At 41.0% G+C, this 24,403-nt stretch overlaps 5 protein-coding genes and 2 long non-coding RNA genes across 9 annotated transcripts in view; 4 read left to right on the top strand and 3 right to left on the bottom strand.

Annotated features, from left to right (window-relative positions):
* Window positions 1-24,403, bottom strand: part of LOC113676586 (neural cell adhesion molecule 2) — a 43,913-nt gene that overhangs the window by 11,269 nt on the left and 8,241 nt on the right. The gene's annotated exons all lie outside the window — the stretch shown is intronic.
* LOC149043644 (uncharacterized) lies at window positions 1,206-12,777 on the bottom strand. The gene is made up of 5 exons (XM_089210508.1): window positions 12,491-12,777; window positions 9,917-10,233; window positions 9,497-9,703; window positions 9,107-9,139; window positions 1,206-2,340 (listed from the first exon to the last, which is right to left on the bottom strand). Exons 1-5 carry the CDS (start codon window positions 12,514-12,516, stop codon window positions 2,000-2,002), a joined length of 924 nt encoding a protein of 307 aa, XP_089066634.1. The 5' UTR covers window positions 12,517-12,777; the 3' UTR covers window positions 1,206-1,999.
* On the top strand, window positions 3,105-8,935 carry LOC149043645 (uncharacterized). Its single transcript, XM_089210417.1, has one exon. The coding sequence runs from the start codon at window positions 3,239-3,241 to the stop codon at window positions 8,486-8,488; it is 5,250 nt and encodes a 1,749-aa protein (XP_089066543.1). The 5' UTR covers window positions 3,105-3,238; the 3' UTR covers window positions 8,489-8,935.
* Window positions 13,874-15,211, top strand: LOC149043643 (uncharacterized). Its single transcript, XR_016187933.1, has 3 exons — window positions 13,874-14,014; window positions 14,292-14,335; window positions 15,095-15,211. It is a non-coding gene; the product is annotated as an uncharacterized LOC149043643 (long non-coding RNA).
* On the top strand, window positions 15,364-19,412 carry LOC149043642 (uncharacterized). Of its 2 annotated transcripts, XM_089210460.1 has the most exons (6): window positions 15,364-15,501; window positions 16,328-16,675; window positions 16,945-17,115; window positions 17,668-17,860; window positions 18,011-18,566; window positions 18,796-19,412. In XM_089210460.1, the coding sequence occupies exons 2-6, from the start codon at window positions 16,366-16,368 to the stop codon at window positions 19,015-19,017; spliced, it is 1,452 nt and encodes a 483-aa protein (XP_089066586.1). In that variant the 5' UTR covers window positions 15,364-15,501; window positions 16,328-16,365; the 3' UTR covers window positions 19,018-19,412. The 2 variants fall into 2 exon arrangements, with proteins under 2 accessions (XP_089066586.1, XP_089066585.1); XM_089210459.1 differs by lacking the exon at window positions 15,364-15,501 and having other exon boundaries at window positions 16,225-16,675.
* LOC113670137 (uncharacterized) lies at window positions 19,298-24,217 on the bottom strand. Its single transcript, XM_089210458.1, has 10 exons — window positions 24,165-24,217; window positions 22,967-23,129; window positions 22,586-22,853; window positions 22,427-22,488; window positions 22,048-22,191; window positions 21,736-21,795; window positions 20,983-21,368; window positions 20,756-20,901; window positions 20,184-20,361; window positions 19,298-20,019 (listed from the first exon to the last, which is right to left on the bottom strand). The coding sequence occupies exons 3-10, from the start codon at window positions 22,814-22,816 to the stop codon at window positions 19,760-19,762; spliced, it is 1,467 nt and encodes a 488-aa protein (XP_089066584.1). The 5' UTR covers window positions 22,817-22,853; window positions 22,967-23,129; window positions 24,165-24,217; the 3' UTR covers window positions 19,298-19,759.
* On the top strand, window positions 23,038-23,529 carry LOC113670876 (uncharacterized). The gene is made up of 3 exons (XR_016187935.1): window positions 23,038-23,116; window positions 23,208-23,261; window positions 23,391-23,529. It is a non-coding gene; the product is annotated as an uncharacterized LOC113670876 (long non-coding RNA).

The raw sequence follows: 24,403 nt of genomic DNA, 5'->3' as shown, positions 1-24,403 counted from the left end.
ATAGAAGACATGCATGCATTTTATACAAGTCGAACGATCCCGTCAAATAATTTGAGTTTGAGCTGAAATATCTCAACCTGTATATGAAGCATTTTTTCAGTTCGGTTCAAGAGTATATTAGTGCGTCGTACACAAATTAGATACTACACTGCGAGTACCAGGAATGGCAAAAACGCCCTGGTGGTCACTTCATAAGCATCCTCTTCTTGGCCAGTCGACCTTCCTGCTCTTCTGCAAGGCACAAAATCGATCGTAAAAAAGGGACTGTCTTCCTCACGGCAATGAATGCTGGAAACAGGGCGGAGACTTGACAATTTTGGGTTAAAAATAATGATTCCACGATGTGATAACGTTAAATACGGCTCTTGGCATATTTACAAACGTTTGTTTGGTTCTTCTGTTGCTAATTGCCGACTCGCTTGTTCCAAGATTCCACTTCCAATTTAGAAAGAGTTAGGGGGAAGTTCGGGAAATGGTCGGACATAGTACAAATTGGCAGATGGCGTGACAACTTCAGTTCAGCTCCTTGTAGTTGTACTCTAGATCTGATAGAGCACGCTCTTCCAATTAATGAAAGTGCGCGTCTTACCCGAACTTTATTATGATATGTCTTATACCCCATTCACACCAAAGCAACGCAGCAAATTTAGCACATTGAAAAAACAAGCTAGAGACTTAGTTGGATTCTACGGAAAAAAAAACATTTTTTCAGTTCTTTGTTTAGGATTTCAATCACCCTGTTTAACTAAACATGTTCTGTAGGAATCTGGTTTTAGTACTGAGGTCTGACTAATGATCAAATCAAAAATTAAAGATCTCAGTCAGTCATGGGAAATTTTTTTTTTCTCTCAGGGACCCTTGGCCAATACGCTAAATGTGATCCTGTTTTGAGAAAAATGCCACTGTTGATACTTGCATAATAATTTTTGCAAAAATTCACTTTACGCTTTCGGCCAATCAGAAAAGAGATAGTGATCTGAGTGTATAATAATTCTAATTATCGTTCCTATCATAATAATTATCACAATAGTTATTATTATCGTTATTATCATCATCATCTATGGAGATTTGAAATTTTTTTGGACGTCTCGGATTGGCTAGTCCACCAGCTCGCTCACAATAACTTGTCATTGGCAGTACAACTCGAAATCCAAGCTCCCAAGGATGCGAACAGAAAGTTTAAGAAACAAAACAAATGCAAGATAAGCAAATTTTATTTCCAACTTCTTACACACACACACAAAAAAAACAGAATTTTTATACACCATAAATACTTTCTTAATTTAATCTCTAATAGGGGGGCCTCAATTAAGTTAACGCCATAAGGCGTAAAAGTGGATCAATTTAAACCGTTAAATAGAGTTAAGCATAAAACTTTTTCTTGAAATCACAAATGAAGTAAAGTAACCGATGTCCACAAAACGGCCCGAATTTTAACCGTTAGTCGTCAAAGCCATTTCCCCACGGAGACGGTTTCATGAAATTCACATTAATAATTATTTAATTCCGCTCAAATAGCCTTAATTACCTTCGGTTATTTTTGAAAAAAAATTGATCTGATTAAGTAGCTGTTGTGGCGAAAACCTATCATAAGTATTCAAACACACAGCGGAAAATGCGGCTTTAGGATTTAAAATACACTTTAAATTCAAAGAATGTATTAAAAAAAAGTATAGGACATAGACATGACATCCACAGAAAATAAAAATAAAAAAATCAAATAATTTTTGCAAAAGAAATCTTTCAGTTTTACAGCTTGTAACCTACTGACATCGTAAACTCTTTTTTCTCACTTGAAAAGAAATGTATCACTGATTCAGTAATTTACAAGATCAAAAAATAAGTAATAAATAAAATATATATAATAAGATAAATTAATGGAAACGCAATCCATGCAAAGTACCGTTTTAGAGTAGCAAATATAACTAATAACGACACTAAGGTTTAAGGCCATATGCACTCTAGATTTCACTGCTTTAAAAGAGTACGTGAATACGCATTATCTATATTTTCCACCAAGAGCAATTGCCTCACGATTACGGTCGAATGCTACTACTGCAACAAATAGCTGGTACACATTTTCAGCGCTGTCCGTTTGCTCCTTGGCAATGCTCTCGTTGCTACTATTAGCTGTAGTGTTGCATTCTTTATCATTTACTTCCAAGTTATACTGCTTCCCTTGATTTAAGTGACAATTACAAGTTTTGAACAAAACTGATCTCAACACTATGACAATGCCTATCACCGCCAGAATAATTATCAACGCCAGAATAATTACCAACGCACGGACACTTGGATTCCTGAATGCTGTCGTAAAATTCACATCGTTGCTGCATTCATCTATGAATAAATAGGTCATTATTCTCTGTAAGTTTATTATACTCATTCAACCTGATAACAGAGCCCCTGGGGGGCACCATGCATGAGCTTAAACCTCATATTCTACAATCTCTTTAAAGCTTCAATCAGGAAAGCATTTTTAAGTTTAGAAATCTCTTGCATTCAAGCGTCTTCCCCTAATGCATAACTCGGATAAAACGTGAGATATATCAAACTCTGAAAACTAAGCTTAGATCACAAATCTTTGCAATGGGTTAAAAGTAACACATTCATCATTTGGAAAAATCGATACGACGGTTAACAATAACAACAAAAGCAACAGGTGGAGCAGAAGAGATAAATGAGGTCAGTCATTCAGCTATAGAGGAAACTCGTTTACATGTGTGTTGATATGTAATGTTTTTCCTCGGGGAAAAAAGAAAGAAACAAACAAACAAAAAAAACGGCATACATACTTGAGGGAGTAGAGTCTGGAGGTTTAGGAGCCTCTGAGGTTGGGATGTCACCTTAATGGGAGATAAAACATAAGATTTTATCATTATTGTCGGAAACAGAATAATGGCATGGATGTCGGGTGGCGATTGTGAAATGTTTGTCCGGAAATGTTGTTTATTCTTATGTCTGGAAGATTCGTATCTAGCCAATCAGCGTTCTTTTTAACTAAGGTGTCCCGCAAAGATAAGGAACAATTGTCTGTGATTTATTTAGCTTTCAGTTGAAGTAATCTTTTATATCAGTCGAGTCGAGGAGTTGTGACAGTTGTGAAACCTAGCGAGAATAGAAGAGGAGAAGAATAAAAATCTAGTGAAGACGAGACAGTGTGGGCTATCCTTACTAATTCCCCACATTAGTGGCACCTCCGACGGGACACGCAGTGATTTGGACAACCTGTTAGTCAATGGAAGCTAAATTGGAGGCAGAACTTCAGCTTCTAAAGCTTACACGAGGAAGGACGAAATCTGTCGTGGAGAAGGGAAATATCGAGAAGATCACTCGACATAAAGAAACTCTGGGAAAGATTGTGGCATCTATAGAAGACTTGAAGCTAGACATCGAGAAAGGTAAGCTTGAAGCGGGGAAAAGCATTGACGAAGTTGATGAATGGGGAAAAATTATCGAGCAAACGATTGATGATGTAGATAAAGAAGTAGAAGATTTAAATCGTCATCTCGAAGAAGCTGGGGCAAAAGCAATAAACAAAAAACGGGAAGAGGAAGAGGCTCTTCTAGCCAAAAGGAGGGAGGATGAACTGAACTTTGAAAAACTTAAACTTGAGCAAAAATCAAAAATGCAGTCGCCCGATCAGCCCGCCGAAAAACCCCTAAGTAAGGGAAATGTCAAAATGCCAAAGCTGGTAATTACGAAATATGACGGCACCTACGAAAAGTGGCTTTCCTTTTGGAACAAGTTCAAAGCGGAAATCGATGCAGCCGATATTCCCCCGGTTACTAAATTTGCTCATCTCAAAGAATTACTGGAAAGTGATGTTTGTGAATCAATCGATGGCCTCCCATTTAGTCCTGAAGGTTATGAACGTGCTAAAAATATCTTGAAGTCCAATTATGGCAAGACAAGCGAGATTGTGAGAGCGTATATTGATAACATCAATGGTTTACCTGTGGTAACTGGATGCATCCCTAATGAAATTCATAAATTTTGTCAGACTTTGAACTACAATGTTCAATCATTGGAGACTCTAGGTAAACTTTCTGGGTGTTTATTTATGGTGCGTGGCGTCCTAGATAAATTGCCAGACATAAAGGCAGACCTCGTGAGCGGAAAACCGGGATGGCAAGATTGGGGTTTCGGGGACCTTATGCAGGCTTTAGAAGAATGGAAAGCCATTCATCCGATGGAAACTCTGGGGGTAGAAAAGGCAAACGAAACGTCTCCGACTCCGCCGATTTATCACCCGCCGCGTCCGCCGCGTCCCCCACGTTTGCCTCGTGACAGAAGTTTCTACGCGCGACAGGGCGAACCCAACCCACAACACGCGTGTGTCTACTGCGATCGCGTGACACACAGATCTTGGGAGTGTGAGAACGTGACATCTCCAGCGGAGCGCCGTCGCATTCTACAAAACAAACGCTTGTGCTTCAACTGCACTGGGCCTCAACACAGCGCTTCACAATGCCGAAGCCGCGCATCTTGCGTACACTGCAAACAAAGGCACCACTCATCTATTTGCGACCGACCGTCGGCAACTGGACGCCAAAGAGCGAACAACGGCGGAGTGGCTCTAACTGCAACTCAAGAAGGAGAGAAAGTCTGCCATCCAATCGTACTTGTCAAGTTGAATGGCGTGACCTGTAGAGCTCTACTGGACACCGGTGCGACTGCGTCTTATGCTTCAGGATACATCTTGGATCGTCTAAACCTCGTACCTGCTCGCACTCTAACACGCCGTATACAAACTATCGTGGGCATAGTAACTAAGCGGACAGAAACTTACAATACGCAAGTGAGTGACACTAAAGGAAACAATGCAATTTCATTACGAGTAACTAGAGTAGACCGCGCTGAACTTTTGTCCGTGGAAAATCCTAACTATAAGGAAATGATCAGCAAATACCGCCATCTGGAAGGCGTTTCAATGGAAGACACCGACACTAAGAGCTTACTTCCGGTCCATGTTATTCTGGGCGCGAGTGACTACGCGAAGATAAAAACTCGAGAATCCCAACGCACCGGAGCTATCGGCGAGCCTGTGGCTGAGTACACTCTTTTTGGATGGACCATCATGTCACCAGGAACAGAGACAGACCTGGACAAGATGTTTCTAGCGCAGACGGCCTCGAATGACTATGAAGAGCTTTACCGGATGGACGTCCTAGGACTCGAAGACAAACCCAATGGCGATCAGAGCGTTGTTTATGAAGAATTCCTTGAACAACTCAGCCGCAGCCCTGAGGGTTGGTATGAAACTGGCCTTCCCTGGAAAGGGGACCATCCTCCGTTGCCCTCTAACAAGTCTGGAAGCTTAAAGCGACTGGGGAGCCTAGTCCAACGACTTAAGAAGACAGGAAGGCTAGACGACTATGACGCTATCATACAAGAACAGCTTAATGAAGGAATTATTGAAGAAGCAGAGATGCCAGCAACTCAAAGAGAATTCTACATCCCGCACAAAGCAGTAGTGAGAGAGAGTGCAGAAACTACCAAGATGCGTATTGTCTACGATGCCTCAGCAAGAGCGTACGACTCAGCCCCTTCCCTAAATGACTGTCTGGAAGTTGGACCACCCCTGCAGAATCAACTATGGAAGGTACTCCTAAGGGGACGGTTTCATTCAGTGGCTATCGCTGGTGATATTCGCAAAGCATTTCTTCAAGTGCGTATCCGAGAGCAGGACCGAGATGCACTGCGGTTTCATTGGTTGGAAAGCAAGGATCCTTTTCGTGTTCGCACGTACCAATTCACCAGAGCTCTGTTTGGTTTGGGACCCTCGCCGTTTCTGCTTGGCGGCGTAATTCAGCACCATCTGAACACTTGCAGACCTACACACCCTGATCGCGTAGCAGAAATCGAGCGAGAACTGTACGTTGACGATCTCATTTCTGGTGGAGGTACTATTCAAGAAGCGAAACAAAAGAAAGCTACAGCGACTGAGATGTTCCACCAGGCCACCTTTCACTTACACAAGTGGCATTCAAACGTGACTGAACTAGAGCTCACTGAAGAAACTGAAACTGGGGATGACTTAAGCTACGCCAAGCAACAACTCGGAATCAAGCCGAGAGAATGTGGGCTGCTTGGTTTAAAGTGGAACAAACTGACGGACGAAGTTGGAGTTACAATTCCAGAGGAAGTTGCCCAACCGACAAAGAGAGGGATTCTGGGAAAAGTGGCAAGGATCTATGACCCCCTTGGTTTTATCGCTCCAATCACCCTGCAAGGAAAGCTTCTGTACCGCGATGCCTGTGAAGAGAAACGTGCATGGGACGCTCCGTTATCCACCCCCCTAGAACAGCAGTGGCAGAAGTGGGAACGTTCCTTGCCGCAACACGTAACTTGTCCACGAGCACTTACCAGCGTCCAAGAACCTATCGAGGACATTAAACTTCATGCTTTTGGGGACGCGAGCGGAAAGGGCGTGGCCGCTTCTGTGTACGCTGTGGTCAAACAGTCAAGCGCAATCAACCAAGGCCTGGTTACAGCAAAGGCAAGACTGGCCAAACAAGGGCTGACAATACCTCGCCGCGAACTGGTCTCCGGTCACATGGCTGTAAATCTTCTGACCAACGTACAAGATGCACTTCAAGGATTCCCTGTGACTTCGCTGCATTGTTGGCTTGACAGCAGCGTTGCCTTACATTGGATACTAGGAGGAGGAGACTATAAGCAGTTTGTGGCCAATCGGGTTCGAAAAATTAGAGAACACTCTGATGTTGTCTGGAGGCACGTACCTACTCAGGATAATCCTGCAGATCTTGCTAGCCGAGGTGGACTGGTAACTGAGGAGAACCAACTGTGGTGGAAGGGACCAGAGTGGCTAAGTGATCCTGCGAAATGGCCAGCCGACCTTGTGACCGCGCCCACCGCTGAATCTAACGCAGAAATGAAAGCTACAAAGGAGCTCTTTGCCATGGCCGTTAAAGCTGATGACGATCTAGACCATCTTCTGGCCAAGCACAACTACTGGAAGACTTTGCGAGTGTGCGCTTGGATTATGCGGTTCGCAAACAACGCTAGAGCGAAAAGAGCGACAAGAACAAAGGGACCCCTGACAACAGACGAAATTGAGAAGCAGAAACACTTTTTGTTGCTACGCGTACAGAGCCGGGGAAGTGAAAGCATGGAGGAAGATCGCCTGTGCCTAAACTTACAGAAGAACAAAGATGGATTGCTTGAGTGCCGTGGGAGACTGCAAGGGGTCTATCCGATATACATCCCAGACGCCACAACGTTCGCAAACAAATATGTCGAACACGTCCACAAAGCCACTCTTCACGGGGGAGTGGGGCTTACTATGGCTAAAGTGAGAGAAGAATTCTGGATTCCCCGCCTGAGGCGCCTCGCGAAGAAAGTCATCAGGGAGTGTTATGGGTGCAAACGCTTCCAGGCTGTTGCTCTCGCAGCTCCACCCCCCGGTTTATTGCCTCTGGAGAGAACTGAGGGCTCAACTCCCTTTGAAATTGTTGGCGTAGATTTTGCTGGGCCGATTAAGTACCGCAAGTCCTCTCGTGTAGAAGGAAAAGGCTATCTGGTGCTCTACACGTGCAGTTTAACGAGAGCCTTGTACTTGGAGGTCCTGCCTAATCTGGAAACTACTACCTTTCTTTCAAGCTTGAAGCGTTTCATCGCTAGACGTGGACGACCTTTAAAGATCTTTTCAGACAATGGAAAAACGTTCGTAGGAGCGGCAAACCTACTGAAAGGAATCCAGAAAGATGAGCAAGTTCAAGGCTACCTTGCATCGGAGAAGATTATCTGGAGGTTTAACCTAAGTCGAGCACCCTGGTGGGGTGGCCAGTTTGAGCGACTAGTGGGCCTCTTCAAACGTGCATTCTATAAAGTAATTGGTGGAGGAATGCTATCCTGGTCAGAGCTGTGCGAAGTCGTGCTGGATGTTGAAACTCAACTAAATCGCCGCCCCCTGTCCTATGTAGAAGATGACGTCCAGCTCCCTCTACTCACCCCATCTTCTTTCCTATTCCAAAGATGTATTCGCCTCCCTGAACAAGAACCATGGCGAGAGGAGACAACTGACCTACGAAAGCGTGCCAAGTATTTGAGGTCTTGTAAGGACGCTGTGTGGAGACGCTGGTCTCGAGAGTACTTGGCGGCCCTCAGAGAGCGTCACAACTGCAATGGAAAAGGCAAGGCGAGGCCCTTAAAGCCTGGTGACGTCGTTCTCATTCGTTCAGAAGAAAAGAACCGAGGAAAGTGGCCATTAGGAGTGGTCGTTAAACTATTCAACGGCCGTGATGGGATTGTACGTGGAGTGAAGCTGCGCGCAGGGAAAACGTTTCTGGAGAGGCCGATTCAACACCTTTATCCCATGGAACTAGCATGCGATAGAGCGCCAGAGAGAGCTGAAGTCCTTACCCCCCTGAATGCTAAAGCGCCAGTCTTTCGTCCACGGAGAGATGCTGCGGTTGCCGCAAACTTGCGTATTCGTGACGCTATAGAGAGTGAAGAACTTTAAAACTAAACGCAGGACAGAACTGTGCGGATGGACGGAGAATATAAAGTGATTTCAGCGAACTTTGACATTCATTACTTTGTTTTGTTTTGTTTCTGATTTCAATTTAATTATTAATCAAGCTAGCCGTTTCCTCTGTTTACATGTGCTTCCGTTTTGAAGGCACATGGGGGGAGTGTGTCGGAAACAGAATAATGGCATGGATGTCGGGTGGCGATTGTGAAATGTTTGTCCGGAAATGTTGTTTATTCTTATGTCTGGAAGATTCGTATCTAGCCAATCAGCGTTCTTTTTAACTAAGGTGTCCCGCAAAGATAAGGAACAATTGTCTGTGATTTATTTAGCTTTCAGTTGAAGTAATCTTTTATATCAGTCGAGTCGAGGAGTTGTGACAGTTGTGAAACCTAGCGAGAATAGAAGAGGAGAAGAATAAAAATCTAGTGAAGACGAGACAGTGTGGGCTATCCTTACTAATTCCCCACATTATAAAAACCTATATATCTCGATTAAATACGAGCATAGATGAGAGTAAGAAGTTACTTTAATAACGATGCACAAGGAAGAGGAAAGAAAGAAGAGGAGGAAATAGCAGAGAGAGAAAGTACGGATTGCAGTGTTTACCTGGTGGTGGTGAAGATGAACGGCCTGGCATGCCTAAATGCAGGAAAAAACACAATAGATACCTCAGCCATGGTTTTCAATGTGTAACAATCCTTAAACAATAGGTAAATAATTTTCTTAACTGAAAAGAAGAGGGCTCCAATGCAAATAAATAAAGGACCGTAAAAACTTGTGTATGAGCCGTAATGTTAAGTGAGCCACACCCCCAAAAACTATTGGTGCAGTGTTCCACAAATTTTTGTTTTTTTTAAAGAAAATTAAGGTCTTCTGGTGGCATCTAGTAATCAGAGCTGGCTTTTCCATGAATTTAAGTGGCATTTCTTTGCTTATGTGAAAATTTATACCCAGGAATCCAGCATTAGTGAGTACAAGTGAGTAGAACGAACTTACCCTCCGCATAAAACCTCACAGTGAGAGTATCATTTCCCACAGTATTCTCAGCGTATAGGACATAGTCACCACTGCTGGCCTTAGTGATGCTTGGAATCTTCATAAGTTTTTGAGAACTGACGTTTGATGTCTCCTGTATTACTCTTTCGTGTGACTCCAAGACATGACTCAGAGAAACCCATGGATAGGGGTAGGCCTTCACCTGAGCTTCAAAGAAAAACATCCATCCCTTCAAAGGCATAGATATTTTGCTGACTGACCAGCGTCAGAAGTGGGTGCCCTAGAAACGGGTAAGGGGAAAAATGATGAATATTGGTAAAGAAGTCAGGACTCCAATTCCCCTTACATTGAAACAGAAAATAGACAGAAGGACGCATAGAGAAAGCATATAAAACAGAATAATTAAGAGGTAAACATTACCTTGTACTACTTTACGACGGTAAATACTTGTCTTGGCTCCTGTATCCCTCTTCACTCGCATGATGAAGTATCTTCCATCATACATGGGGAGAAATTTCTTGATAAGTAAAGGCCCATTGAGAAAAGCATTGAAGTGTGGATTTTCAAGAGTTACCTTCTCCATAGAATGTATGCCAGCTATCCAATGTTTGTCCCACTCATTATTGCAATCGTGAGTTGGGCAGGAAAACCATCCAATAAGCATCCCATATTCTGGCCGCCTCAGTAAACACTGTAGCAATACTCTCCGGTAAATTCCCACATGAATATGTCTAGAGCTGTGTCATAATGAGAAAATAGTTTCACTTAAATAGTTTTAAAAAGAGACTAATACATGGGTGCGTGTAGATATATAAGTTCTCTTCAAGTGCTTAACGCGATAGCTCATGAGTGAGATGTCTAGTTGGATGTGAGAACATAAATTTCATATCTACAAGCCACCAAGTACTATTTTATTTAACATATAAAAACAACAGCTCTTTACTGACAAGAAATGTCAACTTTGATATGAATAAAAATAAAAGGATCGACAATCCCTGAACAAAAATTATAAGGTGCGTTGGCGCTAAGACTCAAGATGAAACATTATGCCAGGGATTAGTTGTAAAATAACACTTTTTCCAAAGAGTAGAGATGGATCAGCAAAAAAACTAAACCATTGAGCAATTATTGGATGATCGTGAATTATCAAAACTGAGCTCTAGGTTTTTTTTCAAAGCCAAAGGCTTAAGCAAACAACATACAGCAGGCCTAAAAATTCATAATATCAATTGCCCAAAAAAAACTGAATTGGACACTTCCCTCTGAGATTGCAAAAGAAACGAGAACACTTCACAGACAAAGATCTTGAAAACTAGGTAGACTTTGACCTTGGCATGGTAAATGCAAATTATCAGTCAGATTTTTCATTCTAAGTTTAATGTTTCATAATTTATAAAATCACCAAGGCACTTGTACTATAATTTTGAAACTCCATTGCAATTTTAGCTATCTGACTAGCAATGCTTGCCAAAAACATTGGCAAGGATACTGAAAATGATAAGTTATATGTTAATGACAAGAATAATGATAATAATATTGGGAATTATGATGATAATTGAGTAATATTAATAATGATAATGTAACAATGCTGACAGTAATGTAAAAATAATAATAATAATAACAACAGAAATAACAATAAAAATTATGAAAAAAGTAATAATGAAAATTTTAAAAAATATAAGAAAAAGTGATAATAAAATATTTAATAGTATTTAAGCATCTTGGCAAATTAAGCTGATTTTTTGTAAAGGTCTTATGAAAGGGATCCTGAAATTTGCAAGCACCCTTACTTCTCTCGATGAAGATCTCAGATTGTTGTGACTTTTGGCTTAAAGAAGCTGTGGCTGTTATTGATTTTTAAACTAGTTTAGGGTTCTCAGAAGAAACTAGTGGGCCTTAATGTATACTGACATGTCTAGTCATGAAAGTTACAAAACAGAAGCATGATAACAAGATTTACAGTAGCACTATCACACTAATTAGAGCTCTAAAACAGTTATCTTTATGCAGCATCAAAAATTAAGTTGAAAACATGTGCAAGAACCCTGTTGGTAAGTTTGAAAAACATGTTTTGACATTGCGCGTGTCATCTTCAGTTGCAAATGCCATGTTACAATTTGAATTCAACTGACTCTACATATACATTAATGAAATACGATGGACAATTACTCTATACAGAGTTGTGAATTATTGAAGAAAATGTAATGGGAAAATAAACTGTGATTCCATGAGAAATTTTTGCTAAACACAAGCTGAACATGGAATTCATTGCTAGTCTAATGTGCAGGTCAATGAATATCTCCTGAATTATATACTGGTAGCTGGTTCTACACAATTTGGAATTTAAGCATAAAAATTGGACTGAATTTATGCATTTTTAAACAAATGTTAATTATGATTACTTGAAGTCTTTTAGGCACAGTGATTACTTGGCCAATTACAAACTTATTTATGACCTTCAGCCTGAGGAAAAGATCTTTGACATGTTACAAAGTGGACACTAGGATGGATCATATACAATCTTCAAGCCTATATTCAAGATGGCGTCTAGTTGTCGATCGAGATGCTTGTGCTGCGTTTTGGAAACAGACTTAACGAGGAAGTTTGCAGCGGATTTATCTTTGCAAATCTTTTTAATTCACTATATATCTTGATGAGGTTATGATGAAACATTCTAGTGGCCAATTTGGCGACTAAATTTTTAAGATTTGGTCGTGTTCAATTCGTCCGCTACGCTCACTCGTGAGCTATCGAGATGAAGACTCGATGATAAATTCCACATCAACACGCACCTATAATATTCTCTATTTATATTCATAGTTGAACATGAAGAGCATAGGAAATATTGCTTCTAAAATTCACGTATCACCAAAGCTAAATCTAAACTATTAGTGTCGCCGTCGCTTCCGCCTTTCACTAAACTAGCAATTTCACACGATGTGATTCCCCGTAATACCCCTAAAAAGCGTGCGAGGCTTGATTAAGGTAACTAACCTGTTACTAGAGCTGGCACGAAACATATAAAGAATGTGATGTAAAACCCGATAATCTTCATTCTTGATGCTCCTAAACTTCGTGAAGTGACGATCTTTCCTTAAAATAATGACATTCACCTATATCAGTTTCGACGTAATCGGCCGTATCTGTTTTCCGAGAAACAAATGAATACCAACAGAGCACGCACCGTCTTTTTCTTGAAATCTCAGCTTACTTGACAATAGGAAAGCGATCCATGTGCCGAGAAAAGCGTAGAAGAGAAGTTAAGTGGTATATCAAGGTATGGGCGGCCGTCACCACCAAAAATACAAGGATGTCAAATAGATCAGCAAATACATAGATGGCTTAAGGATCAGTCGCAGGATAGCATAGCTAATAAAGGAATGGCATGGCCAAATTATAGACAGTCTAGTTTTCCTTAGTGAAACAGAACACCCTAAACATGAATAGTTTAGCCAAATGAGAAACGGTCTAGTAGCCCATGTTGAGTTAGAACATGAGATTGTGAAATGGACTAGCTCAATTACGAATAGCTTAGCACTCATTTGCAATACAGTACTCAAACGGTGTAGCGTTGCGTTAAACGGTTCAGGGTAACGTCGAGTAGTACAGCCTACACACAAACGGTGTAGCGTTGCGTCAAATGGCTCAGCGTAATGTAGAATGGTACAGCGTACACACATATGGTGTAGCGCTGCGGGAAATGGCTCAGCGTAATGTCGAATGGTACAGCGTACATAAAAACAGCGTAACGTTGTGTGAAATGGCTCAGGGTAATGTCGAATGGTACAGCGTACATACAAACAGTGTAGCGTTGCGTGAAATGGCTTAGCGTAATGTCGAATGGTGCAGCGTACATACAAACAGTGTAGCGTTGCGTGAAATGGCTTAGCGTAATGTCGAATGGTGCAGCGTACATACAAACAGTGTAGCGTTGCGTGAAGTGGCTTAGCATAATGTCGAATGGTACAGCGTACACACAAATGGTGTAGCGTTGCGTGAAATGGCTCAGCGTAATGTAGAATGGTACAGCGTAGACACAAATAGTGTAGCGTTAGGTCGAATAGCTTTGCAAAACATCAGACGCTCTATCTGAACATTAAATTGCTTAGTATTACTTGAAATATTTCGATGTTGTGGCGAATCGTCGTGGCGTGACGTGAAGGCTATGCCACTCCTTTATTAGCTATGCTATCCTGCAACTGATCCTTAAGCCATCTGTGTATTAGCTGATCTATACGACATCCTTGTATTTTTGGTGGTGACGGCCGCCAAGGCATCTCGCCGAAACCACCAAAAATACAAACCGCAAATGGAACAGCGATCTGCTGGGGGCATGACGTCATCGAATGCGAAGACTGGCGCGAAACAATACAATACAATACAATACAAAGACTTTATTTAAACACGATAATTGTTAAAGCGACTACACGCTTGTGGGGTCGTAAAATACCATTACATAGTGTGGTCACTCTGTGGAATAGTCTTCACTTCGCTTTGCCGTAAAGCAGAGCCAATTCGGTAAGTTTCTCTTCTTTTTTCCCCCGCCGATATTGCATTTATTCGTTTTCGTTCATGGTAGTGTTAATTAAAATAGCGAGACTGGATCCTACCACGGTTTACCGGCCTCCCGGTTTACCACAGTTTGCACGTGTTGGTGAGCCTGAATTTTAATAGTATTAAGTAGTGTTATGATATGCATTACATGTCGATTGCCGAGCTCTCAATTCTCTTCTTTTCTGACTCGCGCTTACTTTTCAAAGGGAGTTTAACCTCAACGGCTCTTTGAACATTGCAGGAGTACGTGAGAAGTTGGATTTTGTGTGTGCCCTGGACGCCATGGTAAGGAAACTGATATCCTTCATCTGTTTTGACATTCTTCAATCAAACGTGTAGTGTGTGCCAAAGGAACCTTTTTTCCGAGTTGGTTTTGAGCACATACATACCCTCCATGATGAGGCAGGTCTGCCATAAAATTAGTAAGAAAACCTTCAGACATAAAAGAGGGTGGTATTTTTTACCATGAAAACATTTGATGGAATTGTAAAATTTAAAAAACGATCTCTGGCTAAAACTTTTAAAAATACGAGCTTTTGGCTGTTTGCGCTACAGCCTTCAACGGGTAAAATGATAAAAAGGTAAGAAATACTAGGTGTGAAGTACAAAGTAGGAAATTAAAAATGCTAATAACTAAGAATGTTTGTTAAAAATACTAGGTGTTAAGTACAAAGTAGGAAATTAAAAATGCTAATAACTAAGAATGTTTGTTAAAAAGAATGTTGTATTGTCCGGGCAAAGGACAGGAATTGTTGTCTGCATTGGGAGTTAACTTGAAATGCCACGCTTCTAGTGTTTTTCTTGTTCTAAAACTGCCTTTGTCAATAATAGATGCATTATCAAAGAGATGGAAGAGAGGCGAACGACTTGCGTGATTCGGACGCCTCGACCATCTTGAAAAATGTGCCAACAAGTTCCTCCGGGGACAACACTGTTGAGCGTCGGGTTTTTTTGGTCTGGATGTTTTTAATGAAAATCGATGGATAACCATTAGACTCAAGTGCTGAATAAACTCGATTTAGTTCTCGTTCTTTTCCTTCGGAGGAGTTGGGTAGCTTTAGGGCTCTGGTCATCGTAGCCGCTGTATGGAATAGTCTTCACTTCGCTTTGCCGTAAAGCAGAGCCAATACGATAAGTTTCTCCTCTTTTTTTTCCCCGCCGATATTGCATTTATTCGTTTTTGTTCATGATAGTGTTAATTAAAATAGCGAGACTGGATTCTACCACGGTTTACCGGCCTCCCGGTTTACCACAGTTTGCACGTGTTGGTGGGCCTGAATGTGTTTATAGTATTAAGAAGTGTTATGACGTGCATTAAATGTCAATTGTCGAACTCCCTTTTCTTTCTGTGACTCACGCTTACTTTTCAATGAGAGTCCAAATTCAACGGCTCTTTGAACACTGGAGGAGTACGTGAGAAGTTGAATATTGTGTGTGCCCTGGACGCCATGGTAAGTAAACTGGTATCCTTGATCTGTTTTGACATTTTTCGATCAAAGTGATATCGGAATGCTTTAACTGGTGTGCCGGACGATAACAGTAAGCTCATAGAAGACTGTTTATATTTATTATTTTAAAGAGGTGTACATTATATTGCTTTGTTTATTAATTTTTTTCCTGGGTGCAGTGATAGTAAAAGTAAGTTCCATTTTTATTTTGTCGATCAAACGTAGATTACATGTCTGGACCGGAAACAGTTAAGGGGTTTTTTTCGCGTTCCAAAAATAGTGTTTGTCAGGGTAATATTTTTTCTGAGTTGGTTTTGCGCGCATACATACTTATCTTCCCAGTGCTCTTTCCCATTCCGTAGTCATCACGTATTAAGGAAGGCTAGTGCGGACATCGTAATGCACGTAGTTGTACGTAATTCTACAACTCTAGGTCGAGTTTTACCGTTCGATCTGTTACAGTCGCAACTTGCTGAATAAAAACTATTGCATAATTCAGACAATTGACAGGACATCTTGCTGTTTCGTCGTTTGTTTCGGTAGACATATTTATTTATATTTTTATTTATTTTTACATTTCTGTACCTCAACTATTAATTTTTGTGATTATTATTATTATTATTATTATTTTTATTATTATTGCTACAGACTGAGTTCAATACACACTAGATATATTGACTAGAGTTGCGTGACTTGTAACGTTTCTCTTCTTGCCTTTAGGGCTAAGCAAAGAAAACTTCCAGATGATGAAAAAGCAAAGAAGAAAAAAAAATTAGTGCTTGCTTTATAAGTGGCTCGTCACCATCTTATGAATTTTTTTTCTTCACAGGTATCTTTGTTTGTTGTCCTTCAGTACTGTTAAGAGTCATGGACTTTCGTCAGCATTTATCAGATTCCCTAAATGAAATAACTGAATATATACAAGAAGGCGGAAATCGTGGAGGTGATTCAGAGAATACTGTTTTAAGACTGGAGGTTCTTTACGAGGCAGCGTTGATCAATGGGGACATTCCTTTAGATGCGGTTGACTTAATCAATCAAGCTCGTACACACCTGAACGTAAACTTGCATCAACAAGAGCCTTGTCGTGGGTATGAAGCACCAGCAGTGAGTGAGGCAGGTCGCCGAGGAAGACCTAAGTTTGCGATTTCCGAGAAGCAGCTGCTATTTTTCAGAGGTAAGGAGGAAAAAGTGCTTTTACCATTTTGAGGTTGAAAATTTGAAATGAAAATAAGGTAGACACATTTGAAATTATCCATATATGCCCCATATGAAGTGGGTGCTTTTTTTTTCGAGTTGATAGGTTTCGCCAAACCACGTTTTTTGGTTATTCATAACATCTTTAGTGAGTTCACCTTTTGAAGGTTTCATTCAATTTTCAGTGTAAACTATCTACTCTCAAAGGACTGTGTTTTCTTTTATGAACACAAGTTATCTCTTTGTTAGAGAACAACTTCACGTATAAAGACATGGCTCTAATGCTTGGGGTTAGCAAGCGAACTATTGAAAACCGTATGGCCGAGTACGAGTTGACGAACAAGTCCCGCTACAGTGACATAGAGGACGATTTTCTGGATTCTTTAATCCAGCGTATCATGACAAATTTCCCTAGATCGGGTAAGTAAGTCTTCATAAAAATTTTGAGGCTGTGGCCGGTCATGTTAAGTCAAAAAATAAAGATTTTTTTGCCCTTAGCTTGGTAAAAATAGTTTGAGAACCAGTACATAATGACGCAACAATTTATTCCTCTGGAACTAGACATGATAAACATCTGAATTGGGAAAATTTCTCGTTTGCCTTTATTTCTTTCAGATTGCATAAATTAATTAAACCTTTTCGGCCGATACGCGTTATTGCTTGAACACCTCAAGAAACGTAGACATTATCACACTTGGCAAGCGCAAACATGCTTATTTTAGTATAGACGTACACTCGAGACCGTTTCTGAAAATCCCGTATGCTGTTCTCTTCCAGTATATTGATTCAAAACGTAATCAACTTACAGGCAAGAACTTTTAAGCCCGCCTTAGTGTTTACACAAAATTTTGCATATCAGAAACACACTTTGTATCCTCTAAACAGAGAATTCAAGAAAGCACGACAAGTGGCATTAACTTCACTACTGTGTCACAGGGTGCTTGAAATTAAAACCCTTATTTTTGTTGACAGGTTGCAAAATAATCGAGGGTTACCTTGTTTCGCAAGGTGTACATGTGCAGAGGTGGAGACTAAGGAGTGCCATAAAGAGAGTCGATCCCATTGGCAGGAGGCTAAGGTCTATGAATGCCATCCGTAGACGAGTGTATAACGTACGTTCCCCACTGGCCCTCTGGCATATGGACGGGAATCACAAACTGATACGGTAGCTGTCACTTATCTCACTATTTTGATTACATAATTGTTGCTGTAATTCAGGTCTCAATAACTTTGCACCATTTGTTTTAGGAGTAACCTCCCCCCCCCCCCCCCTTCATATACTTTCGGTTTACCATTCTATTCCTTCTCTTCTTAGATGGCGATTCGTGGTTCACGGCTGCATTGACGGTTACAGTCGCTCCGTCGTTTATCTTAAGTGCGATACGAATAACACGTCTGTCACAGTCTTGCGTCTCTTTGAGGGTGCGGTGTCTGAATGGGGATTGCCATCACGAGTCAGGGGCGACATGGGAGTTGAAAACAGAGACGTGGCACACTACATGTTGAACCATACAGCAAGAGGGCCCGGAAGAGGGAGTTACATCACCGGACGAAGCGTGCACAACTCGCGTATAGAAAGACTCTGGCGCGATGTGTACCAGTTAGTCCTATCCTCATTTTACGACCTTTTCCTTTCTCTCGAAGCATGCGGTCAGCTCGATCCGGATAACGAAGGGCATCTATTTTGCCTTCACTTCACTTATCTCCCAATAATCAACGAGGCTCTTTCAAAATTTGTGCTATCCTGGAATAACCACAAAATACGTACTGCAAGAAACAATAGTCCTTTACAACTGTTCATATTAGGGATGCAGGAAATTGCGGAAGAAAGTGGTATTGTGGCATCAGAATACTTTCAAAACCTTAGTCAGGTAAACGCAATAATGCATATGACAGACACAGTTCCCCAAGCATTAAAGCCACACGGGTGAACAATCTCAAGTGGCCTCTACTAAATATTGAGTTTTAATTAACCACCCCTTCAATTTAAATATAGATCACTATCGAAACGATGCCAAGATTCCTTGCTTGCAAAGTTAATTGAAGGCAGTTATAACCAATGTTTTGCGGTATTTGAATCTCCTTTCAACTATATTTCAGAGGGACTTGGAGGGATACGGTGTGGATCCTACGGCTTACTTTCAAGACGGCACAGATGATGCACTACAGAATAAGGTTGTCGTCCCACCGACACGGTGTCCGTTAGATGTTGAGTCGTTTACGATTTTTGAGGCAAGCATGTCAGAAGTCCAAGGCGAAGATCCATGGGACATTACACCATATCTGCATGCACTGGAAACGATGAATCGTCTGAAAACCTAGGTTTTAACATTTTCTTTAATGCACCAGTGTACGCCACTTACGTTAAAGTATCTCCCCCCCCCCCCATCCTATCATCTTACTTTTCTATTTCGTTGGACAATGTGTTGTTTTTTGTTTATTTCGACTACACCGGGAAAATGAGTACACTTGGCATCACTCATAATGTATCCTATCGTAATCTGCGATGTCAGCTTGCGATAACCCCAACCTAAGCTGAGTGGAACTGGTGCTGAAATAGTGAGAGGTTGTAACGTCTGACTATGAATAGACAGCACACAGATAAAATAAATGATAACATTTTATTTCCAAAATGTATCGATTGGGACGTTTAAACAGTATAGTAAGTGAAAACGTAACGACTTTAAATAATTGCGCAATAAACGTCCTTCGCTTTACTTTTGTTTGGATGAGTATTTGGTAACATTAACACATAAACTTTGTTCTTTTCAATGTATTTTCATTTCGTTCATCTCAGGCCCATTTCCACGCTATTAAAATCTTCATCATAATCAGAATCCAATAAAGGGCAAACACAAACATATACACAATATTGCTTGTATGAGTTGCACCAAATGACCCTTTGGTGTACAGCCTAAACTAGCGCTCTTTTTTTAACTAGACTTTTAAAGCTTGTGTAATGAATACGAATTTTCGCCTCAACAATGCTGCTGTAAACTAAATTCAACTTATAAATTAAAAAACACCTTGTCAAAGAGAATCAATCAGAAATCAGTAGTTTCACTCAGAGACGGCCAAAGTAATCATTTGCGAAAGCGTAGTCAAAGAAAGAGAACACTTCTTCCTTGGTCATTGATACATTCTCACCTATCGGCAAAGTCAGCCTGCTAATACAAGTGTTGCCAATAGGAAGGCAAGATGGCATATTCGTATCAAAACAAATAGAGGGCTTCATTTGGAAACCCAGAACAGGCTCGTTCTCGCATCCAGTGACGAACTTTAAAATGCTATGGAGAGATATATTGCCATCTACCCTCCTTCCAGCTGAAAAGAGAAAAACACAAAAATTAGCAGTGCACTCATGAAGCCCTGAATCCCAGTTCTTTTTTACGCGCTCTATGGAAAATTTCGATTGGCATAAAGCAAAGTTACAACTGTCTAGCCAGCGCTGATGTTTCTTAGACTAGAGAAAAGAGAACGACAGTTACCTGACACCTCTTTCAAGTAATTCAGGAAGAGTCTGTATGTTCGCTCTTCCCGCTGCCTTTGATTGCTGGCCTCGTCGGAAAACATGGGGTCCAGCAGTTTCACCAGTTTGGGGTATGTCATAGGCAGCACTGCTGTCTTTCGGAAGAGGAATGAAAGACTCGGTTTCCCATGAAGGAGCTAACAGATTAAGAGAAAAGCAAGATTCATTTCCTCGGAAAGTATTGAATCTATGTAAAATTGTTAGAGATCAAGGGAATACAAATCTCTTGTGTGAGTAAGAGAGGATCAAAGAGAAGAGAGGGCATCCTACATACAGTCCCTATTCTTCTTCAGCCATTTTTAGACCTGCTCCCAGACTGCAGAGATCCTAAGGGGATTAAACAACTGCCTATCACCTGTAAAAGAAATGTGTGGGGTTTTTCGTTGGAAGCGCTTGAAGAGAAACTGTTCGTATTTGGCGAGAGTCGGTATTGTAAGGTTCCACTGTAGTCATAATTAAATTTGGTTTTCTTGCCTAAGTAAAGGGTGAAGACTAGACCATCAGTTACCACCGGTCACTGTGAAATCTTACCTCAACGAGTCCGAATCTCTCGAGTCCTACCCGAAATTGGGTTTCTGCTTCCCCCAGATTAGTCAAATCATCTTTTTTGAAGATTCGCTGAAGCTGGTCTTTAGCAAGGAAAGTAGGCAAAGGACCACCTTGCAACAAACTGAAACCTGCAATAAAAAGGTAAATTGAAATTCTTGTGTGCTCAAGTGAAAATGAGACAGGTCTCTCAGTAGGCTTTGCATATTTACCAAAAAAGAGGCCAGCTCCATAATAATGTTTCCTATCTAGTGCTTCTTTTTTCTCAAAAATGACGTAGCCTCCTCCTTCTTCCTTGAAGAGCTTGTCACGTATATCGCGCATCACCATGCCCAAAAATTCCCGCCTTGGACCACCACAGTCTTGAGCGCCCTCACCGGTGAAGATCACCTCTAAATGTACACTGAAATCAATCGCTGGCGGATCATCCCTCAATATCTCTTCCATAGCATCATCGAAGAGGCGGTAACGAGAGACAAATATCTCCGTGGTCTTTCCCTCACACAGTTCAGAGTCGTTTCGAAGGTCAAGCATTCGCCCTCGCTGTAACCTTCGCTTGAACTCCCCTAAGACTGTAACAGGCTCGTCACAAGTAGCCCTGAAATAAATTTGAAATGATCAAAGAGGCGTAACGCCCGTGAAATTTGAATAATTCCCAAAAGTATGCCGGTAACTACTGCATTAAACCGGTCTACTAACGAGCAGTCGGCCCGATTGTATCTAGCTTCTTACACTAATAGTTGAGTGCCAAAGTCAAAGTAGTAAAATCAACTAACGGATCTCTGCACATAAAAGGTTGTGCTTAGCACATTATATCATTGGACGGACGCCTAATTTCCCCCTTCCTTCCCTTAAAACGATATCACAGCAAAAGTTCATACACACTAACACCAACTACACTGTAGGGTACGCAAAAGACAGTCAAGCAGAATGTACCAAGCATAATTCTATCAATTTGTACTTACATAGCTGTTAATGTTTCCTCTAAAGCATTTCTCATATGCTCCTCGTACGGGACAGGTTCCCTAGGTAGATAGCGAGGAATAACTATTTGAGGGGGCTTTTAGCGGAATGGTAGAAGTTTTCATGTAATGTTCATGATGTTACAATCAACTGTCAATTAGTGTATGACGGCAACAGCAGAGTAGAATGGATGTACACACGGTTAGTGCATAGATAACGATACAGGATTGGCGTTTCATTCCCTTAGACGCACTTGAGAAACTTTTCAGCGCCACCTAAATAATCGGTAATTTTAACATGGCTAAGAAACTCACTCTTCATTGGCGGCTGCTTCGTCATGACTTATTGAAGCCTGATCAGTACCACGAGGAGGCTGTTCTGGCAGTTCCAGTGAGTTCTGCTCAGTGCCACTTAGAGGCTGATTGGGCAGTTCTGCTGGGTTAACTCGTTCTTCCTCTCTGAAATATTGATTATATTGGTGTATAAAGACCACCTTCAGGCTAAGCACAATGCCCCATGTTAAATATTAATATAAAGTATAAAGTCACTTTTTTTTTTTTAAGAAATTAAGGCTAAACAATGCGTACAAAAAGGAACTTCTAACTACGTGAAATACCGAAAACAACTTTTAGTACTTTCTAAAAGCGTGGAAACGATAACCACCATGCGAGTGCGGTGACCACTTCTACTTACCCCCTCTCTCCAAATGCTGGCGGCAGATCATCGTCGGATGTTTCTGTAGGCCTTGTTTCACCCTACAAAAAAATTATTCCAAAAAAAATTAAGTATTAGCAGAAGGCTCCATATTCTACCCAGAAATAGTCAAAAAAACGTCACCAGCAAAACACAAACCCGACACGTTTCCATATGGGCTCGCATCCCGCGCAATGGGATAGACTCCCTACAAAGCAGACACTCCTCCGCATGTTCATCATCATCCTCTATGTCGCCCAAAGTTATATCTACTTGTATGGGCCGAATATAAACTCGGCCCATGCCCAAACACCTAAGTTCGTCGGTATTGCAGGACCCATACTTTACCACTTGTAACCTAGTGCGCGAGTTGTCTGCGCACAACAGCATTTCGAATCCGCCACAACTTTGTAATGGACGGAAGGCCCTGGAAATATAAACAAAAGAAGTCGGTTTACAAACGGCTGGAGCTAAAAGACTAGGAAAAAAAGGAACTTGAGATCTTAAGCAAGCTAGTGGATTGAGAGTTATGTAACTCACTTGTACAAAACCTCCTTGACCTGCTCCTTTGATGCATTCGTGGGGATCTGCAACTTTTTCTCTCCAAGGACATTTTCTTTTAATAAAAGCTTCTCGCGGTTGGTTGGAACGGTGAGCTGGTCACGCCCAGCGAGACAAACAAAAGTTCTGGTAATGGTTTTTTCTGTTGAAAATTGTAGTGTTTTTTTAATAAGTTGTAAACATTGCTTTTAATTAATATCCTGTTTTCATCCTCTAACAGATCAAAAAAGTCATCCTAATGGAGTTGAGCAGTCATTTTTCCCTCAGAGAGAAGGTCAATACTGCATACAGATTAACTTATGCATGATTTTAAAGATATTTGCAATGTTTGGGGTTACACTTAGTGGAAGGACTAGTGACAGACAAGTGCGCACCGAATTAAATATGCATTTTCTCTCAACAGTACTCCAATTAACCTATGAAACTACAGCCGCCGTAGGAAGATGTGAATGTTTACGCGAATTAGCTCGTGAGGAAGTTGATATTCCAATAACTTGGAGATGACAACAAATACTGTGAACGATAGAATGCACAAAGTCAGCCCCACTAAATGACAAAAAGGGGTGAGGAACATTTATCAATACTGCTTCATTTCTAAGACTTTTTAAAACCTCCTCAAAATGTTTTTAAACATAGGATGCTGTTGCTTTGTTCTTTTTCCGGCTGCAAGGAAAGTTCAAGTTAACAAGCTCAGAATACCTGGCTTGTAGGCCCTGGGACTAGTGTTCCAGAAGTCCTGATAACTTACGTAAAGCTATTTATTTTCTCATGCAGTCAATCTTTGGTGTTTATTAAAGCTTGAAAGTATAATACTTACTTGATTAAGAAGATGGGCTAGTTTATACGGGACTAAAATCTACAGCGCCACTTGAAAGAAAATGGACTCAAATAGTCGCTCTCGGAACCGATCTGTCTTCCGGGTTTTGAGAAACGCATCCGTGCCTACTACTTACTTTGAGAGAGCTAAGCTATAAATCGCAAGATTGTGCGTAAATTTCCGTGAAAATTACATTTATTGTTAGTTTCTTGGCCTCGTTGCTGTACTTTTACAAGAGATTCAATTTATCTTTCCAGACCGTGGCCAACACATCTCTTTCGGTATTGGGTCAATTACAAACTATCCAGGTCTTGCAAAAGGCCCTTCGTATGTAGAGGAAAATCTGTGATCATCAGTTACCTCTATTTTCTGGGACTCTCTGTGCTCTATGGGAGGAACTGGTTACGCGGTTCTGCCGCCTGCTCGCGTAAGGGTGGACTCTCTGTAAGTGGCAAAAATATTATTAGAGAAAATGCCTCTGTTAATGCCTTTCTTGCAGGACTCAATAAAAGCAGAGTACATTTCTGAATGTTATGAGAAGTTAATCGTATGGAATACATACTATCAAGTGAAAATGAAATGCATCGGCGCGGGTAAAG

Source organism: Pocillopora damicornis, chromosome 6 (assembly GCF_964200805.1).
Source record: "Pocillopora damicornis chromosome 6, jaPocDami1.2, whole genome shotgun sequence".
Lineage (NCBI taxonomy): Eukaryota > Metazoa > Cnidaria > Anthozoa > Scleractinia > Pocilloporidae > Pocillopora > Pocillopora damicornis.
The sequence above is the reverse complement of the archived record's forward strand: the minus strand, read 5'-3'. Positions and strand labels throughout refer to the sequence as shown.

Excerpts from the sequence above, each read along its gene's own strand:
- LOC149043645 (XM_089210417.1), top strand. The coding sequence starts at position 3,239 with ATGGAAGCTAAATTGGAGGCAGAACTTCAGCTTCTAAAGCTTACACGA.
- LOC149043644 (XM_089210508.1), bottom strand. The coding sequence starts at position 12,516 with ATGTTTCGTGCCAGCTCTAGTAACAG. Across the intron at positions 10,234-12,490 it reads CGTGCCAGCTCTAGTAACAG|CTCTAGACATATTCATGTGG; the intron begins GTTAGTTACCTT and ends ATTATGACACAG. Across the intron at positions 9,140-9,496 it reads TGTGAGGTTTTATGCGGAGG|GCATGCCAGGCCGTTCATCT; the intron begins GTAAGTTCGTTC and ends TCCTGCATTTAG.
- LOC149043642 (XM_089210460.1), top strand. The coding sequence starts at position 16,366 with ATGGACTTTCGTCAGCATTTATCAGATTCCCTAAATGAAATAACTGAA. Across the intron at positions 16,676-16,944 it reads GCAGCTGCTATTTTTCAGAG|AGAACAACTTCACGTATAAA; the intron begins GTAAGGAGGAAA and ends TCTCTTTGTTAG. Across the intron at positions 18,567-18,795 it reads ACTTTCAAAACCTTAGTCAG|AGGGACTTGGAGGGATACGG; the intron begins GTAAACGCAATA and ends ACTATATTTCAG.
- LOC113670137 (XM_089210458.1), bottom strand. The coding sequence starts at position 22,816 with ATGCTGTTGTGCGCAGACAACTCGCGCACTAGGTTACAAGTGGTAAAG. Across the intron at positions 21,369-21,735 it reads GAGGAAACATTAACAGCTAT|GGCTACTTGTGACGAGCCTG; the intron begins GTAAGTACAAAT and ends AATTTATTTCAG. Across the intron at positions 20,020-20,183 it reads TTACTTGAAAGAGGTGTCAG|CTGGAAGGAGGGTAGATGGC; the intron begins GTAACTGTCGTT and ends TTCTCTTTTCAG.